A 19,776-nucleotide genomic window follows, 5' to 3' on the forward strand; every position below is an offset into this window, starting at 1 on the left:
TTAGGCTGTATTTAGTTCTTAGGTTTAGCTATACAGCTCTTTGGAGACAAAATGTTCTTGATGTCACATTATAGAGTATTTAGATCTGTTCTAGGTATCATCTTTGAAACATGAAGCCCTCCTGGGTTCTTTAAACTTTGTTCCTGACTGGTAATGCATTACTTCATTTTCATAAATACAAATCTAACTTGTACATTTTAAGGAATTTCTTCACCTTTAGAATCTGATTTTACTGTGTTAAATGTCACTGAATTACTCTTTGGAAAAAATGAAGCCTCTGAGTCAAATATTTTTAATTGTATTATAACAGTGAAATCCAAATATATTGTTTATGAAACAAAATTTTCACTTTTAGCATGCATGGAAATTTGAGAAAGAATTTACAAGAGTTAAAGTGAAAACTGCTGGTCTTAATAAAAGCATAACTTTGCAGAATAGAACGTTCATCCACGAAATGCAACATCCATGTGCCATTGAAAAAAGCCACTCATATTTCAGATGAACTTGAATTAACTTCACATTTCTCTCACTTTTGTACAAATTTACAAAATACATTAGAATGCAAGGTCAACATTATAAATTCCTTATAGATTTTACATTTTACAACACTTAAGATATTTGGTGCTTTTTAAAACATGAATTCACCGGAAAACTATCATCTGTAGCTTCATTTTTCAGTGAAATCATCATCATAATCATAATTTACGCTCTCGGAGTTAAAAACCATCAGACTTTGGTTATCTCCAAAAGACAAATTAAGAATGAAATTAAAAACCTGAAAGCTTTCTTTCCTTCCTGTTACAGTCCATGAAACAGAAACTTAGAAGATCCAAAAAAAGTAATAAAGGCATCATAAAAACCAAAATTAAATCTTGTGTTTCAAACATGAAACAAAGTCGTATGGGTTTTGAACAACATGAAAGGTGACTGATTGCATTTTTGAGTGAACTATCTCTATGTCTCTATGTCCTTTTTTTCTTCCAAGCAGGGCTGCCTTCTTGTACTTGCAGAGCTTATCACCTTCTCCAAAGTGTTGTGTGAGAGATTTTGAGAAAAATAATTGGAATTAGTTATAAATATGTAAGAAAGTGAGCATTTGAAATACCACCATCTGTGACATCAATGATTTATCACAACGGCATCCTTTTGGTATGAAAAACCAGATCTGTCTGGACTGAGATGCTTGTCACGGCTAAGGTATGTTCATGCCAGGGTTTCACATGCTGTTGTGTTGCTCAACATTTTCATAAAAAAAACATGCTTATGTGTGCATTCTTGAAATCCTGACATTTCTTGTATTCATTCTGCATTTGCAGCAGTTTAATAGAAGCATTCCTTTACAATGATCATTTTACAAAACGTGTGTTTTCATAAAGCACATACTCTTAATGATGACAAACATCATGAAGCAATATAGAAACACTGGGATAACTGAGCCTGTATTTTCACTTCTTTTCTCGTTATCATACACCCTGCTTTTTCCACTCGTAGCTTATTATTATTTTTCACACCCAACAGTTTACGACTCTTCTATTGTGCAATAATGACTCTGAAGGCGACAGAAGCCCTCTGCTCATTCAGGCATCTAATAGTCTTCACTGATGGGGTGACCCAGCCCTGAAACTGAAACCAGGGTGATGGAAGTCAACAGCACTACACACACAAACATTACACCTCAAAATAACAATAGAAAATAAATAAATGATGCATAATGGGGAAAAAAAAGCCTGTTTTTTTTTTTGCTACATTCTCCCTTATTACTGCAATGTTTTATTCTGCATTTCTCATTGTACTTGAATGTTAAAAAGCTATTTTTTGAAAATGTTATATTATATATTTAATATTATAAATAATAAGTATTAAATACCAAATATATATATATATATATATATATATATATATATTATTACTATAAAAAAATTCTGAATTCCGTTTTTTAAGCTTAATTCTAGTATCAGACATATTATCAGTTGGGTAAAATCGGGGGCATGTTGTCAAAAGGTCAACGTGAGTCTTTTTCTCCTGGGTAATAGAAGTCTATTATCTTGACCTTATATAAAATAATTTAGGTTTTGGCTCTTGGCCTTCAGGGATGAAAACATCCTAAGAAATATATTAATAGAAATATCACAAGTACGACAACTATCTCCGATTTTCTGTTGATTCTAGGGTGAAAAATGAAAAACGCATTTTTTCCCGTTAAGTTAGCCTTGAAAACATATTTTGCACATCGTCCACTATTTCCCAAATTAAGCCACACACCTGCTGTTGACTTTTGTACAGAGTTCCGCTCATATTTTCATCCAGGTCACCGTGGAAACGCCAATGAGCGCGCGCCTGAAAGTTTCGACCTAAATTCCGGAAGTTTCATAGGACGGAACCTCCATATATAAATAACTGTGGGAGGAGCCACGCGTACAGGTGTATAAGTTCTGCAGCTTTAAACGAGTCATGCAGTTGATACCAGTGAGCTAGCTACCCAAGTGACCGAGTGACCGAGGGATAGCGTGGAAGGAGCACAACCTCGGGTTTTAAGGTTTGAGTTTCTGCTTTTTATTGGGAGTCGCTCCAGGATGCGTATTAATTCGATTTCAGGATTTTTCGTTCAAGTACACATGGCTGTTTGGGAATACGTTTTGCGCTGTTCAAAGGTTTAGATGTGTTGTTTTGATTTCAAATGCTAAAAATCAGTGCAATCATCTGGAGTCTACTGGGGTTTCACGTCTTTCCAGTTGTGTTTGGGAGTGGTTTGGATGGTTCGGCTCTTTGGGAGTGGCATCAATGGCATGTTTGCTCCATGTGAAAATTTGGGAAATTCTTTATAATTCCTTTTGATGAAATTGACATTGCACAAGCTTGAATTTGAATTTTGAACACCCACCAAGCTTGATTTGTAACCTTGTTTGAATGGAATAGAGGAAAGCTATGCTACATTAAAGCTAGAAAGCATTAACATTTTGGTTTACAAATAAGTGTATTTAAATATCTCCTTAATAATTTGCTCTCCCTTTTTTCCCCACCAGAAGAGAAACCTAAAGACTCCTTAGATATGGCTTTCAACACACTGACCTCAAGAGCTGTTCTGTTCTATGATGAGTGGATTAAGGAAGCAGGTGAGTTTGTACCATCAACGTGTTTTTGTAAGGAGTCTGTAATTGGCTGGAAAATAAGACTTATTTTGCCTCACTTGTAGATCCACGAACCGGAAACTGGCTGCTTATGGCATCCCCTTTCCCTCAAACATTCATAATCGCTGCCTACATCTACTTCGTGACATCCCTGGGGCCTCGGCTGATGGAAAACCGTAAGCCCTTTGACCTCAAGCGTCCAATGATCATCTATAACTTCAGCATTGTGGCGTTTTCCCTCTACCTGATTTACGAGGTTCGTTAACATATTGCATCATGAGTTTCTAGGGGTTTTGTTTCTCTCTATTGTTGTATGTTTATTAGAACGTGTCGTCTTTCTCTTACAGTTTCTCATGTCTGGTTGGGCGAATGGCTACACCTATGGGTGTGACCTCGTGGATTACAGCAGTTCTCCTCAGGCTCTCAGGGTATGTGATTGGAGCACATTCTTGTAACCATGCATGTTGACAGTGTCAATGACGCGTGCAATAATTTGACACTTCCTTTGCCATCTTGTTTCCTTGTAGATGGCATGGACCTGCTGGCTGTACTATTTCTCCAAGTTTATTGAGATGCTTGACACTGTAAGTGGGCTTCTTTTCGTGTCCAGAACAAGAAAATGTAAGCCTTTATAATGGACGATCAATGCTAAATGTGTTCCTTGTCTTCATAGATTTTCTTTGTCCTGAGGAAAAAGAACAGCCAGGTTACTTTCCTTCACGTCTACCATCACTCAATCATGCCCTTCACCTGGTGGTTTGGGGTCAGATTCGCCGCAGGTAAAGTATTATGAGACTGACACTTCAAGGGATCATTCACCCAAAAATAAAAATAGTCTTGAGCTTCATTCCAAACTCCTAACTCTTGTTAATCTTAAAAACTGAGAGGTTTCTGCCTCCACTGAAAGGCCAGACAACCCAAACTTGAATCCAAAAAGGACAAATGCATTAATTTAGACTTTTTGAACCGCTTGACTCACATGGATTTGTTTTACAACACTTTTAAGACCTTTTCAGATCTCGCAAGTTTTTGTTGCATTGACTTTCAATAGAGGGACCAAAAACTCAATATTTTTGACCGGTAACCATATAAAAAGTCATATGTTCTAAACCCATGAGGGTGAGTTAATGACAAATTTGTAGGTTTTGGGCAAACAATCCCTTTAATTCTCCCAGAATAAGTGCATTAACTCCCCTATATGTATGCTTAAAATAGTTCTTATAACTTGTTAAATATAGTACTACACTAGTTTTAGTCTTCTGAAGCATGACTTGAAGGTGCTTGACAGCTGTGGTCTTCCACTTTAATTGTATGCAAAGCATAAATTGTCTATGCAGCAAAATTGTTCTCACTTTTTGGGTTAATTATCCATTATCTTGGGTATTAATGGTGCATTTTGCTGTCTTAGGTGGCCTGGGAACCTTCCATGCCCTGCTGAACTGTGTCGTCCATGTCATAATGTACACCTACTATGCTCTCTCTGCCCTTGGACCTGCCTACCAGAAGTACCTATGGTGGAAAAAGTATATGACCACCATCCAGCTGGTAAGTTACAAGCTTCTCTACCCATCTCCAATGTCCTTTTGTTGAAATCCAGGCTTTTGACATCTGAATTGGTTCTAACTCAGTCCTTCTGTTTATGTCAGATTCAGTTTGTGCTGATCACCGCTCACATTGGGCAGTTCTTCTTTATGAAGGACTGTCCTTACCAGTTTCCCGTGTTTCTCTACGTCATCGGTTCATATGGGTTGATCTTCCTGGTCCTGTTCCTCAACTTCTACTATCACGCCTACACCAAGGGCAAGAGGTTACCCAAGGTTTTTCAGAATGGAAACTACCTCCTCAAGAAATATGAGTGATCTTTCCATTTAGCCACCTAAAAGTGAAGCTCTCACCTATTAAGTGGGGATTATTCCTTTTTATTTCATCTGTTCAAGTTCCACTTCCCTGTTTTATGTTAAAACTAATGTGGAATACACCCACCTTATATCACTGGATTTAAGACATCCCAACTTTGCACACTGGTGTTTCACTAGAGATGCTGTCCTCATTTTTGTTGTCTTCACTTAAGGCTTTGAAATGAGTTTGGGGTGTGAAGTACAGTATTTTCATCCTATATCCTCTCATTTACTTGTAAATATTGAATTTCTTAGCTTTGGAGTATGATTGAGCTGCTGGCCAAATCTCAAAAGGTTATGAGAGCAAAGGTGATTTGAAGTTTGTTCCTAAAAGAGTTTTTGAAGGTTATGTTTTAGTTGTGACTAAATGAGCCTGAAGCCTTTTTACCCTCGAGGAATGCTTGACTGATCTACCTGGATATGCTCGAACCTAAAAGTTTACCGCGTACTGCAGAAGTGACATCATCTGAAGTTATTTTGTCAGTGATTTATGTTGTGTGATTTATTTATTCTTTAATGTTGCTGTTTTCTTAATGTGGTATTTTTTAAAAAAAATTATATTGATCTGTAGGAATGACCTGTTATGCTTTTATGTGCTAAGGAAATGCAAGACCAGAACAATGTTACAGGATTTTTTTTTTTCCCCCTGGTTTTTGTCTTTTTAAATGACTTCCTATTCTGTGAAAAAGAAATTGTTTTATAGTGAAACAAAATAAATTATTTGTCACTATCTCTTGGTTTTCTTGTGCTTTCATTACGAGTACACAAGTTCAGACAGCGCAATTAAACTACACTTCCCATACTGCACTTGGGCAGCTACGATAAGGCGATGCCCATATTTGGAAAATCTGTGGCATCCTGTGACTGTGTGCCAATCACATTATTGGCAGGAACCTGTCGGTTGAGTGAAGTAAAAAGTGTGGAGATGTTTACGGAGATGAATGCAGTAAATGGATAAATGACAATAAAAATGAATAGGGGTAAAATGATTTGATTTAAGATCAGTGTTTATACGTGCTGATTTGGTGTTTACTTCAGTTCACTTTAGTAGTTCTATAATAAAATGTAATCCTGGACCTGGCTTAATTCAAGCCCTGTCTGTGAAACCAGGCCCTAAATCCGTGGGGAACATTGTTTTCCGTCAGAATGCTTTGAAATGCGTCAGTGTTTAGGTTTATTATAATTCTGCCTCTAATATTTACAATGTTGTTTTTTTGGTCGGTGATTGATTGTTTAAACTAGTCAAGGTAACCACTAGAATGCCATTATTTTGTCCATGGCTTTAGTTTGGTTGAACCGAGACAAATTGAACAGAAAATAGCTTACCTAAGTTCACCCTAAATTCAGCAAACATCTAGAAAACGCATCTTTTAGATGGACTAGGGGAAAATTCCTGGGTAACAAAAGTTCACCATAGTAACTGCTCTTTAATATTTAATATACGACTTTGGAATCAGGATCAAAGATGAAAAGGGGTTTTTAAAATAACATATAGAAGGTTAATAAAGTTTAAAAAAAAAATTCTGTACATTAAAATGTATCATCCTTAAATTCATATTTTCTTAGAAAAAAAAACAAAAAACAAAAAAAGATAATACATTTTTCATACACCCCCCCCCCCAGAGCTAATTGTCATTTAAAATCCTTCAAACCACTAGGTTTTACCCAAGAGTTTTTTTAATCATTTAAAATATAATAAAAGTATTTAGTATGATCACTTGTGTATTTTAATGTATTTTATGTTTTATGTATTTTAACCAGTAGGCTACAGGTCTGAATATGTTGTTTCATGGCCTATCTGCCTAAACTGAATGACGATGGAACAGGATTTCATCCATATTTTGACATTTTGTTTTCATAGAAGTTACTTGAAACAATAAAGTAGACACTTGCATTTAATATGCTTTATATATTACACAACAGCGTTACACTTTAAATTCAGTGTGTGTGTGTGTGTTGCATTACATTCTAATAATTTTTTTTTTTTACGAATAAATGATTTCAATGTTTCAGATTTCAGAGGTCACCGCTCACTACCCAGAATCCCACACTGGGACGATTATGAGGAGATCCCAATGAAGCCTCTTATGGTGCATTTGGCTGTGAAACAAGTTTGGAAACATTACAATATCTAATGATTTCAAAGAAGTCTCTTATGCTCACCAAGGCCACATGTATGTATCTATATAACAGTAAAAACAAGTAGCTCATCTGTTATGGGCAGTCCTGGCCTAATGGTTAGAGGGTTGGACTTTTAACCCAAAGGCCATGGGTTCGAGTCTCAGGTGCGGGGAGTGAATAACCTGGGCTCTCTTCCACCTTCAATACCATGACCCTTGAGGAAGGTGCTGAACCCCCAACTATTTCCCTTGGTGCTGCAGCAATATGGCTGGGTTGGATGGGTTAAATGAAGAGCATTAATTATGGGACACAATACTTGGCAAAAATTTCACTTTATTTATTTACAACATTTTTTCATGTGTGTAGTTGACTTGGTTATTTTTTCCCTTTTGTGATGATTTTTATGCCCTCCAGGGGTCAGAAGTGTTTTGTTTTCTGTGTTTGTGTCGTCTTAATACCTGTGATCAGATCCCCTACACCTGTTGCCTCATTAGGGCGGTGGGATTTAAAGTGGCGGTCCAGTTGCGCTCCCCTTTGTTCTGTTATCTGTTTTCCCGTCTATTTTCTCCCGCACCTTATATTAGGATATTGTCTTTGAATAAATTCCCCTATTGAACCATGCCGTTTGTGTTATGGCTTTGAGCCTAACATAATTAATTCAATAAGGGAATTTATGATTATAATAAGAAATATTTTTGAGCAGAAAATCATCGTATTAGAATGATTTCTGAAGGATCATGTGACACTGAAGACTGGAGTAATGATGCTAAAAATACAGCTTTTTATCATAGGAATAAATTATATTTTACAATATATTCAAATAGAAAATGGTTATTTCAAATTGTAATAATGTTTCACAATATTACTGTATTTTTTTTATCAAATATCCAGTCTTGGTGAGTATAAGAGACTTATCATAATGTTTTCAGACTTTTGACAAGGGCTGTGTTTTTTTTCTTACATATTTTGATTTTGAGAATTCCGAGTCGTGGAATAAGAGGCACAGCATCGCCATCGGTGTAGTTCCTGAATGCCGTTTAATCCGGAGGAGAGAATTAACCCCGAAACACGTGGACCATATGACAGTCAATGACACTAACACAGTAAGTATCAACAGAGAAGCTTTTTTTATGGTTTTAAGATTAACTCTCGTATTAGTTTACAGATTGTTTTGGGTCTCCAGTCTCTGGACGGGCTTTTAGATGCTGAACCTATGAGCCCCAAGCACATCTTTCACAATGTGTTTAATAAGCAGGGGATTGTTGTGCTGAAGAACAAAGCAGGCATGCAGGGGTTATATTTTAACACATGAAATGTTCTTAAAAAATAAAATAAAAATTAAGTGCATTTTGCTTAAAATAAGTAAAATTATCTGCCAGTGGGGTAAGTAAAATACTCTTGTTTTAAGAATATTTTACCTATCCCACTAGCAGATAATTTGACTTGTTTTAAGCAAAATGCACTTAATTTAGTTTTTTTTTCTTCTTGAAAACAAGACTAAATATCTTAAGTAATTTGGCTAATAAAAGTATCTTGATTTAAGAATTTTAAGATTTTTGATGAAAAAACAGACAAAAATACTAAGTAAGATAAGACATTTTTACATTTTGAGATTATTAGGATGACCGAAAACAGCCTGAATAAATAGTTCCCTGTTTTCAAATGTCTCTGAATGAAATCTGAGCAAATATTGAGAATAAATAAATAAAAATGTATTTACATGACATACATACATACAGTACTAAAATGTTGAGGTGAGTTAGTTCGTCCTTTTTTCATTCAGCAAGGATGGATTAAATTTACCAAAGGTAAATCACAAAAATATGTAGCAGCACAATTGTTTTCAACATTGATAATAAAAATGTTTCTTGAGCAGCAAATCAGTATATTAGAATGATTTCTGAAGGATCACGTGACACTGAAGACTGAAGTAATGATGCTGAAAATACAGCTGTGCATCACAGGAATAATGACATTTTAATATAGAAAATGTTAATATTTCACAGGATAAGAGACTATATGAAGATATCATATAATACATACTATTACAGAAGTCTATATATATATATATATATATATATATATATATATATATATATATATATATATATATATATATATATACACAGGCATCAGCTATTGAGAAACACAGTTAAACACCAATACCTAGGTTAAAGGATTATTAATTATTATACCTAATAATTAAAAAAAATATGTGAAAAATAATCTGATGGCTAAAGTGTGTGCAAACCCCTCTCTCCCGCCTCTGAATGACACCATAGGAGCTCGTACCCTGGTAATTCACTCACCTCCTCAGACAGATATTCTCTATACATGTTAAACATTTGGCAAATATATAAATAACTGATAGTCCTTAAATGGTTTGGTTAATTTAGAATTCAGCTCAGCTTTCGGTAGATTTGATGAGCAGCTTTGACACGGTCTGTCTCTTGTGGGTGCCTTCGCTCCCTGTGCAGATGGTCCAGACCTTCCCGCGGTGCATTCTGGGATCTGCGGATGAGGTGGACTTGGACGAGCTGTTGGCCACCAAGCTGGGTCCGTTTATGATTAATAATCACCCAAAAAAAAAAAAAAAATTGCAAAAAATGTACTCTCCTTCAGGTCATCCAAGATGCTGATGAGTTTGTTTCTTCTTCAGAACAGATTTGGAGAGGTTTAGCATTGCATTACTTGCACACCAATGCATCCTCTGCAGTGAATGGGTGCCGTCAGAATGAGAGTCCAAACAGCTGATGAAACCATCACAATATCTGTGTGTTTGTAAGAGTTGTAAGCCATAATAAAGCCTCCTCCAAGGAAAAAGTCCATCTCCTGTTGTCATCTCACATCAAAATCCACCATGTTATGGACCATTTTCACTTGTAAGAGGTGCTTTATCTGTGCCTATTTCTCTCCTGATTCAGACAAGATGACTTTCTCAGAAAGCAATATTATGGACTCATATTCTCTAAATATGTTCCTATGAACAAACAAACTGCTCTACATCTTAGTTGGCCTGAGGGTGAGGAGATTTTCAGCAGCTTTTTCTCTTTTGGTTATTTTAAGAAATGAAAATGTGAAATTTAAGAAGCTTTTATCGGTTATGAAGTGAATGAGCGTTGAACATCTCTTTCTCACCCCACATTCTGATCTCCTCGCATGTTATGGTTTCTTCAAGATGACAAACACAGACACGTCCATGGCGTCTCCACCTCACTTGTTCTGCAGACAGATCAGCAGAGAGGAGTTTGACCTGAAGAGGGTCTCTGGACCTCAAAGAGCCGTCGTGGAACTATTGGAGAACATCATACAAGACAAGAACATGTCCATCAAAGACAAGAAGAAGAAGCTGGAGCAGGTAAGAATAGATCCATTTTATATTATTTTGGGCTGTTTGTCACATGGTGTGCATTACTACAGGAAAATTTTGAAATGTAATTATTACTGTAGACTTATAATGATGTGCTTGAATGGAGATCTGTTGTCTTTATAGAGCTTGATTTGTTTTACCCTGAACATTTCTTTAAATGTCACATGTTCAGTAACTCAGCCGCAACTTTGAAATCGTTTCCCCTGTGTGATATTATTTTTCTTAGCTGTCAGTTCCAGAGATCTCACCCTGACATCTACCGTAGACGCTTTCCCACCTCTGAAAGCGAGGCGGTGGTTTTCCCAGAGAGACCCCAGATACTCAAAGCTCAGCTGATGTACCTCACGCTGAAGAAACCCTTCCAAGCCTTCCAGAGGAGCTGGAGCTTTCAGGTTTAATGCAGCGCTCAGAGCGGTCAGTTTGACTCTAAGGCGACAGTGTTAAGTATTATTATCAAGGAGAGATGTTACTGAATATTAAAGGTTGCATTCTGCCAGGACATCCTGAATCTAAATAACACTAAATTCACCTCATCAGTGATCAGATGGATTAAATAAAGTATAATGCTGTGCATTGGAGCCCTCTACAAGCAAAACCATTGTTTTTTTCATGGACTAGTCAACTTTGTGATTTTTGGCTATTTTGCTTTCTTAACATGCTTACTTTCAGACTAGTGCAAAGAAAACATCTAAAATACACATTTAAGTATTTGCTTTATCATACTTGATCTATTTGCATCTGTAGATTTCAATTAAAGAACATATCTGTATTAATGTTTTTTCCCTTTGTTTCTGGCTGTTTGACAGTATTTTCTGATTTATGGAGTGATAAATTAAAGCAATAAACCCTAAGAAGCCGTGGTGTAAAATGAATTTATAACAGCTAAGGGTGTCTGAAACCTCCTTAGCTGTTATAAATTCGCTGTAAACCATGGCTTATTGGGGCTTATTGCTTTTATAAAACGGTTATTCCATATCCATAGTAAGGTTTCACAGAATAAAACAGAACAAAAAAAGTGTAATGATATTAATAAAAACAGTATTATTCCACCAAACAATAATGTAGTTCCTCAGAAACAATAATGTGCTTCCAACAAAGAGGTTGCCGAGCAACACACAGAAGTAAACAAAGGTCTATGTTTGCAGTGTAATTCACCATAGACATATAAATACATAGACGCCTCATTGGCCACTCGACCGCACGTCAACGTCGCCGCCATATTGGAGCGGGCAACTCATATAACTCTCACATCAGGACAGAAGAAAACGTACCTGACTCATCGACAGATTGGACACCTACAAACCGTCACACGATAATAAAAACAGATCAGTGAAAGCTGGGACTTTATAAGAATTCAAAGTTTAAATGAATTCTTATTACTTTTTAACTTATATTGCCACTTATATAATAAACTAAATTATGTTATGAACACAATATACAGAGTGAGCACTTTGACTGTCTAGATTAATGATGGAGCTAAAGCTTCTCTCTTTAATTTCACTACCGTACTTATTTATAAAGATTAAGTGTGGTAACACTTTAGAATACTAGTCCTTTAGTTAAAGCTAGTTAATTCATTAACGAACACGAACAAACAATGAACAAACTGTGAACTTATTCTATGTATTCTTTTTTTTTTCCCTTTTAGCCATTTGCAAACAGGACAAGGACAGCCTTAAGGAAAGCTGTTCTCTGCATTTCCAAGAGACAAGACTATACCTCCCTAGACTAATGTTGTGTTTGTACTAAACCCAGAGCAGCCCTGAATGAATCGACAGAATGACCCAGCTCATATTCTAAAGCAATTAATCGTTTGAAAGCATTATTTATACCAGAAAACAAGACAGAAATACTAAGGAAGAAGATTCCTCACTGCTTCACATCAGCAATAATCTGGGGAAGAAAAAATTATTACACTCTGTATTCCAGTGCTAATATATGAACATCATGAAACCAAGACATTTGCAGGAGATGCATAATGACCTCAGATATTAATTTTTTATTATCTACTCAATATATAAATTTTTAGATTTTTATTGGTTAATTCTTAAAACGGGGAAAACAAATTCTGCCAAAGGTGAAAACTATTGTTTTTCTTAGCCGCTGACAGATATTTGTTCTTGTGTTAAACATGAACTCATTTATATTTCAGTAAATGCTTTTTGATTTAAGGATGTTCAGATATATGAGCTGAAAAACAAGATGAAGAGCATCATTCTCTGTGGTGAAGAAGAACACCATGACCTTCATCAAATTAAAATCTCCGACTGGTGTCCGAGTCGAACGGTGGCGGGTAAAAGAAAAGAGTAAAAAATAAACCCTGGACAATCTTCCTAAAACATACGTCTACAGGCAAAAGTAAAATGATATAGATAAATCGTGTAAGCTACTACTAAATATTGTAGTAACTTAATTTTCTGTAAAGTTGCTTTGCAATGATTTGTAAAGTAAAAAGCATTATAAATTAAATGAAAACAGTACTAAAATTAAAGTAGTAACTTTTTACTAAAAAGTTGAAATGCTAAAATTATTAAAACTGACAAACATAAAGGCTAAAAAAAAAAAAAAATTCCTAAACCTCAAACTGCAACCATGAGGGTAAAAGCTATGCTATGTGTCACTCTAGTAAGTGCTGTAACAGTTTATAAAGACCTTGATGTTTTTTGGATGCCAGAACCGCGTGTGTGTGTGTGTGTGTTTACATGGATGTTCCCGTGTTTGGCTCCTGGGATGATCTGAATCCTCTCAAAATCCCTCCTCAGGATGATGATGTCACAGCCAGAGTAGTATGCCTGTCCCACGATCCCCGGACAAAACAACACACACTGACACTGATAATCACAGAGAGTTCTACATATTATCTGAATGTAATGTTTTGCTACATTTTTTTTTTTAATCGAGGAATCAAAGTTTTAAGTGTTTTCATTTACGGTTAATAATCTCTGCCGCTGCTGTTACACTCACGAACAGCTTGAATCATCTGGACTTTTTGAGTCAAATATTTTGGCAATTTTTTTAGCATTTTTATTTTATATTATTTCTTAACACCTCAGACAATATCTGCCTTCATTTTGCATGCATCTTGTTTATTCTCGCTTATAAACTTATTGTTGCTCTTTTTGTTGTGTTGTTTTTTAACCTCATTTGTAAGTCGCTTTGGATAAAAGCGTCTGCTAAATGTAAATGTAAACTTATCAAATTATGGCTTCGTTCCTCATATTAATATATCGAAAGATTCAACTCAAACAAACACTTGTATGATGCAGTATTAGAATTAAAATTTAATTTGGGGTCCTGAAATACCCTGAACAGTGCACAGAGGTTAAGATGACCATTGCTACAAAAATAAAATATAAAAATTGAAACTCATCCTACTGATGCTATGGATTGTGGGATTACGAACAGGCTATTAACAAAAAATCTGTCTCTAAACCTCTTTTCTCTTTATTAAAAGTTGATCTAGACAAATAAATGATAGAATCAAATGTTTTGCAAATCCGCTCGAAAGACCTGATCTCAAATGATTTGCGAAACGCACTTCGGAGTTCCGATCTGAATCAGATGTTTGCGAACTCCGAAGCCCCGAAATGATTCGTGAAACGCGATTCGGAGTTCCGATCTGAATCAAATATTGTGCGAACTCGCTCCGAAGCCCCAATCAAATGATTCGCGGAACGCGTTTCGGAGTCGCGATCTGAATCAAATGTCTAGTGAACGCACTCCGAAGCCCCAATCAAATGATTCGTGAAACGTGCATCGGAGCCCCGATCTGAATAAAATGTTTTGCGAAATCGCTCCGAATCCCAGATCACATGATTCGCAAAACGCGCTTCGGAGTCCCGAACTGAATCAAATGTTTGCGAACTCGCTCCGAAGCCCAGATCAAATGATCCGTGAAACGCGATTTGGAGTCCCGATCTGAATCAAATGTTTTGCGAAATAGCTCCGATGCCTCAGATTGTGGTTAATCTTGCAGATCATGACTTATATCTACTCTTCCTCTCCCTGCAGTTTGGTAATATAAAGATTCCTCTTTTGAACTCCTCTTCTGTGGGTTTTATTGTTCTTGGTCTGAATTTGGGCTCCCGGGGTCTCAAAAAAGAAACATTTTCAATCTCCAAGGTACATTCAAATTACATTACATGAATATCTTACAGTTATACAGATTTGTAAACCGAAAAAAATCAACGAAATCAACAAGTGAGACAAATGTGAGCTTTCAATTAATAATTTTCCAAACCTAGGTAAATAACTGGAGGCAAAGTTTTTTTTTAACTGCACGTAGATCACAAACCTCTGAAATCGGTTGATAAATGTGAACGTTATCGTGTTTTTGTTCAGTAAAAACCGCAGCTCCCCCGTTTACTTTCATTTGTTTTAAGGCAGTCTTGCCCTCACTAACATGGCGGACGCGTTGACGTATCGCTGCAACGGCTCAAAGCGGCCAATGAGGCGTCTAGATATTTATGTGTATGTAATTTACAACCATAGACATATGAATACCTAGACGCCTCATTGGCCGATTTGAGCCGTTGCCGCGATACGTCAACGCGTCCGCCATGTTGGTGAGGGCAAGACTGCCTTAAAACAAATGAAAGTAAACGGGGGAGCTGCGGTTTTTACTGAATAAAAAACCCATAACGTTCTCACTTACCAACCAATTTCAGAGGTTAAAAAACAGTAAAAAAAAAACTTTGCCTCCAGTTGTTTAGTTAGGTTTGGAAAATGATTAATTGAAAGCTCACATTTGTCTCACTTGATGATTTCGTTGATTTTTTCGGTTTACAAATCTGCTAATTTAGTATAACTGTGACATATTCATGTAATGTAATTTGAATGTACATTACATGATATGTAGTTGTTTTATTGCTTTCTCTGTGTTCAAACGCAACATTTTTTTTTTCTCTCTTTTTTGTGTCTCAGGTCAGAACACAGCTCATTCCCTTTGAAGTACTGGGATAAAACCTAAATAATACATCTTTAAACACTAATAATTTACTATCGTTGAGAAAATTTAATAAAACAAGTAAATACAAATCAGAATTCTGCTTTTCATTTTGATAGCACTTTAGCCTACAGAAGAATACAACAAATAATAACACATGTAACTGATGAGGCTATGGATCCAGTGAAAATGAAAATATGCACTGACACAGTGCACAGTAGAAATATAGTAAATGTGATGTTATATGAAAAAGTAAATGTATTACAACTTAAAGTAAAGTGAATAATATGAAAAGCGAGTACAACGGTACAATAACATATGAGATATAATAGATTTATTAAATTCTATGTATAATATGAATAATAAATAACTGAACAACAATAGGTTAATAATAGCAAGAAGAATATGTAATATAAAGGGTGGAATAATACAGAATAGATAAAAATGAAGAATAAATTAAGAGTAAAATAAAAAAAATTGAAATGTAATTTTAAAATACTAATTATTAATCAAATTAAGACACAACTAATGACACAACACAAAAATATTGTGGACATGAGTTCCAAATTGTGTTTAATTAATGAGCTCCTTAAGTATAATATATACATGTACTCACACACACACACACACACACACATATATAAATATACATATATAGAAAATCCTCTGAATCAATATCAGCTCAAGAAACACATTTTATTTAAGTTTTCAGTTCTGCCTTTCTCTGGGAATAGAGTGGTTTATTTGTGAAGACAAAACCTGACTAATAATATTAATTCCCCGCCGCTTGCCTCAAGATTTTCTATTTTATTCAATTAATGAGTCAAATAATGTAAAATACTTGACGATGCTTGACATTTTGTTCTATAATGCACATTAAGCACACTCATGCAGAAAACACACATTTTGAAACAGTGGTTTGTTTTTCCATGTATCTTGGGCGGCACTTCGGAGCCTGTTCGCGACTCGGTTGATTCAGATCGGCAATTCGGAGCCTGTTCGCGACTCGGTTGATTCAGATCGGCAATTCGGAGCCTGTTCGCGACTCGGTTGATTCAGATCGGCAATTCGGAGCCTGTTCGCGACTCGGTTGATTCAGATCGGCACTTCGGAGCCTGTTCGCGACTCGGTTGATTCAGATCGGCACTTCGGAGCCTGTTCGCGACTCGGTTGATTCAGATCGGCACTTCGGAGCCTGTTCGCGACTCGGTTGATTCAGATCGGCACTTCGGAGTCTGTTCGCGACTCGGTTGATTCAGATCGGCACTTCGGAGCCTGTTCGCGACTCGGTTGATTCAGATCGGCACTTCGGAGTCTGTTCGCGACTCGGTTGATTCAGATCGGCAATTCGGAGCCTGTTTGCCACTCGGTTTATTCAGATCGGCACTTCGGAGCCTGTTCGCGACTCGGTTGATTCAGATCGGCACTTAGGAGCCTGTTCGCGACTCGGTTGATTCAGATCGGCAATTCGGTTCGCGACTCTGTTGATTCAGATCGGCACTTCGGAGCATGTTTGCGACTCGGTTGATTCAGATCGGCAATTCGGAGCCTGTTCGCGACTCGGTTGATTCAGATCGGCACTTCAGAGTCTGTTTTTATTATCGTGTGATGGTTTGTAGGTGTCCAATCTGTCGATGAGTCAGGGGCATGTTCAATTTCAAAACGGTGCGCAACGTTTTGCTACGGTTTCCGTGATGAACGTCATGTTTCCTGGAACCGGCGTGCACCGGTGTGCAACGGGGTTTGAGATGCGTTTTCTCTTGTTTGGTGGGTGTGTCAGAACTGCAGTCCAATCAGCAGCAACATGTAGGCTATATAAAGCACGCGGTATTAAAGTGAACTCGCACAATGTCTTCAAGGAAAATAATGTACAAATGTGGTCGTTGCAGCTCGGTATACGCAACAACTGAGGATATTAGAAGACATGTTTGTCGTAAGTTATATTGTAAAAATATAGGATATCAACATAATGATGTAGGCCTAGTTGTTTATATTTTTAGCTTCATTGCAAGTGTATGACATTTGGTATAGAAAAAAACAGTGGTAATTAAGTGCTTTTCCTAAAAATGAGAAGGAAAATACAGGGTATTAAAACCGTATGAACTACAAATAAAGTCAGTATGTGAGGCTTAATAGATGTGTTTTAGTCTGAATTAGGTAAGGAAACACAAAGAATGGCCTTCTCAGCTGCCATAGTTGCAACTCTTGCGTCATCAGAACAGTGTGTTCAACGCATCACCGTTTCTGTTTAAAAAACGTTGTGCAACGTATGTTTTCTTCTGTCCTGATGTGAGAGTTATGAGAGTTGCCCGCTCCAATATGGCGGCGACGTTGACGTGCGGTCGAGCGGCCAATGAGGCGTCTAGGTATTTATATGTATATGTTTACAACAGCTTCGAATGCGGCTCGGCCAATCAGAATCAAGGAACGAAACTATCTGTTTAATAACGAAAAATCCAAAATCCCTTCTATAAAAACCTTTAACTCATATGTCAGCATAATGAAATCCGAATTATAAACTTTATCCTGGCTTCATCCAATGTCTAGTTCCAGTTTTGGAAGTTGCTAATGCAAATTAGTGCATATGTAATTTGATAATACTTAATATATCTATTAGTTTAAATATTTTCCCTATCCACCTGTCCTGTGTAAGAATGGGTCTGAAAATAATGACAAAAAAGATTTATCTAACAAATAACATTTCATTATGATCAGAAACGCACCCGGAGGGCCTCCATAGTGCTTGATTGATGTAAATAATCTGCAACATTTACAATCAGTTGCGCTCTATTTTTAAGGAGCTGTAAATGGTTTAGTTTTACTTCCAGCTACAGGTGTCGTCTAACAGCTGTTAAGTTCTCAGTTCTGCTAGATCATGCTGTCACTCACTGATAATAAGCCAGAGGAAATATATGCCGGTCACCAGAAAATAGCTTTTGAAAACTCCGATATTATACTTTGACTAGATTAATAAGTTCTGTCAGTGTCTCAGTAACCACTGATGAACTACAGGCTACAGTTTATTTATTTCTTTCGCTGTGTCTTTCTACTTCAATGTTCTCTGTTTTACCTGGTTTGTAGGTTTGATTGTTATACTCTTGTCCATGTTTCTTTAGTTCTTCTGTTTTTTTCTTTATTTGTATTGTATTTGGTTTTAAAGTAGGCCTAGTTCTAGTTTGTCATGATTGAACACGTCACGTAGCATTAAAGAAAACCTTTACATTTTATCACTTGACTATTTATAACTGATTGTGATTAACCCTGTCATGGTACTCTAAGCAAAATCACACTGTTTAAATCTTCACTGGTATTTTCTGTGAACTGGATTCTTCTGGCAGCTTTTACGTGTTTTCATGTGTTTCCAAAATAATGGATTTTCAAATTCAATGTCAGTGTCATTCTGTATGACTTTGCACACTGTTATAAACCGTATTTTTGTCCTGAGGTGTATTTCAGCTTTCTTACTCAAGAGGTCAGTAAAGAACTACTGATCAATCTCCTTTAGAAAAACATTATTGGAAACCTGCTGGATTTTCACTACAACCAGTGCACGATGGAAACGTAAAGAAAAATTATAACAATAATTTTAAAAATTCATCGGTTTTCCTTTTTCCCTTTCATTGTTCTTTTTTTATTAGTATCTTATAAGCATTTTGCATGTAAAAATAACGTTACAATGCTTTGGTAATATTATACTCGAATTGTCGTGCCAGCAAAGCTCAACTGACCTGAACTGATAGAGACGTTTCAGAAGGTCATTGCAATGACGTGTCCAACATTGTTCATTCTTGTGTGCACAATGGCATATGATCTCATAGGAACCTGCAGCTTTAAACCGGTTAATATTACTAGACACATCTTTCAAGTCTCCTATAATACACCTCAAACACACTCATGTTCTCCTGTGGTGTGGCATTTAAACAGCAACAAAGCGACTTGCTGCCAAAGACATGGAAATTAAACCCTAATAGCTTAATACTTTATCTTGCGTGCACATCCTCATGTATTTACAGTAGTCAGAAGCATAATGCATGATAAATCCCCATGCAATTGTACTCTAGCTACAAATAAATCAAATTAAACTCACAAATGATGAACATAATTATCCATGTGATTTCACACAGTATATTTCTTACTTCATGAGCCAGTCATCTGACATAAACACATGCATGCGGTGAGTTCTCTATGATGCAGGTTAGAGTTGAATCAGAAACGTCCCAGCATGCCTTGGGCTCCCCTGGTCTATTTCAGGTAATCAAATGCTGCCGGCACGCAGGTTTCTGCATTAATTACGTCTCTTTAAGCGGCCTGTTC

At 36.5% G+C, this 19,776-nt stretch overlaps 2 protein-coding genes and 1 long non-coding RNA gene across 3 annotated transcripts; 2 read left to right on the top strand and 1 right to left on the bottom strand.

Annotated features, from left to right (window-relative positions):
• Positions 1 to 2,417: 2,417 nt before the first annotated feature.
• On the top strand, positions 2,418 to 5,667 carry LOC113054720 (elongation of very long chain fatty acids protein 7). Its single transcript, XM_026220465.1, has 8 exons — positions 2,418 to 2,536; positions 3,024 to 3,113; positions 3,194 to 3,384; positions 3,476 to 3,556; positions 3,656 to 3,712; positions 3,802 to 3,907; positions 4,537 to 4,673; positions 4,775 to 5,667. The coding sequence occupies exons 2-8, from the start codon at positions 3,050 to 3,052 to the stop codon at positions 4,985 to 4,987; spliced, it is 849 nt and encodes a 282-aa protein (XP_026076250.1). The 5' UTR covers positions 2,418 to 2,536; positions 3,024 to 3,049; the 3' UTR covers positions 4,988 to 5,667.
• A 3,666-nt stretch (positions 5,668 to 9,333) lies between these two features.
• Positions 9,334 to 14,871, bottom strand: LOC113054870 (uncharacterized). Its single transcript, XR_003277453.1, has 3 exons — positions 14,812 to 14,871; positions 10,286 to 10,439; positions 9,334 to 9,699 (listed from the first exon to the last, which is right to left on the bottom strand). It is a non-coding gene; the product is annotated as an uncharacterized LOC113054870 (long non-coding RNA).
• Positions 9,850 to 11,371, top strand: LOC113054869 (DEP domain-containing protein 1B-like). The gene is made up of 2 exons (XM_026220647.1): positions 9,850 to 10,505; positions 10,751 to 11,371. Exons 1-2 carry the CDS (start codon positions 10,260 to 10,262, stop codon positions 10,913 to 10,915), a joined length of 411 nt encoding a protein of 136 aa, XP_026076432.1. The 5' UTR covers positions 9,850 to 10,259; the 3' UTR covers positions 10,916 to 11,371.
• Positions 14,872 to 19,776: the final 4,905 nt, after the last annotated feature.

Source organism: Carassius auratus, chromosome 35 (assembly GCF_003368295.1).
Source record: "Carassius auratus strain Wakin chromosome 35, ASM336829v1, whole genome shotgun sequence".
Taxonomy (NCBI): domain Eukaryota; kingdom Metazoa; phylum Chordata; class Actinopteri; order Cypriniformes; family Cyprinidae; genus Carassius; species Carassius auratus.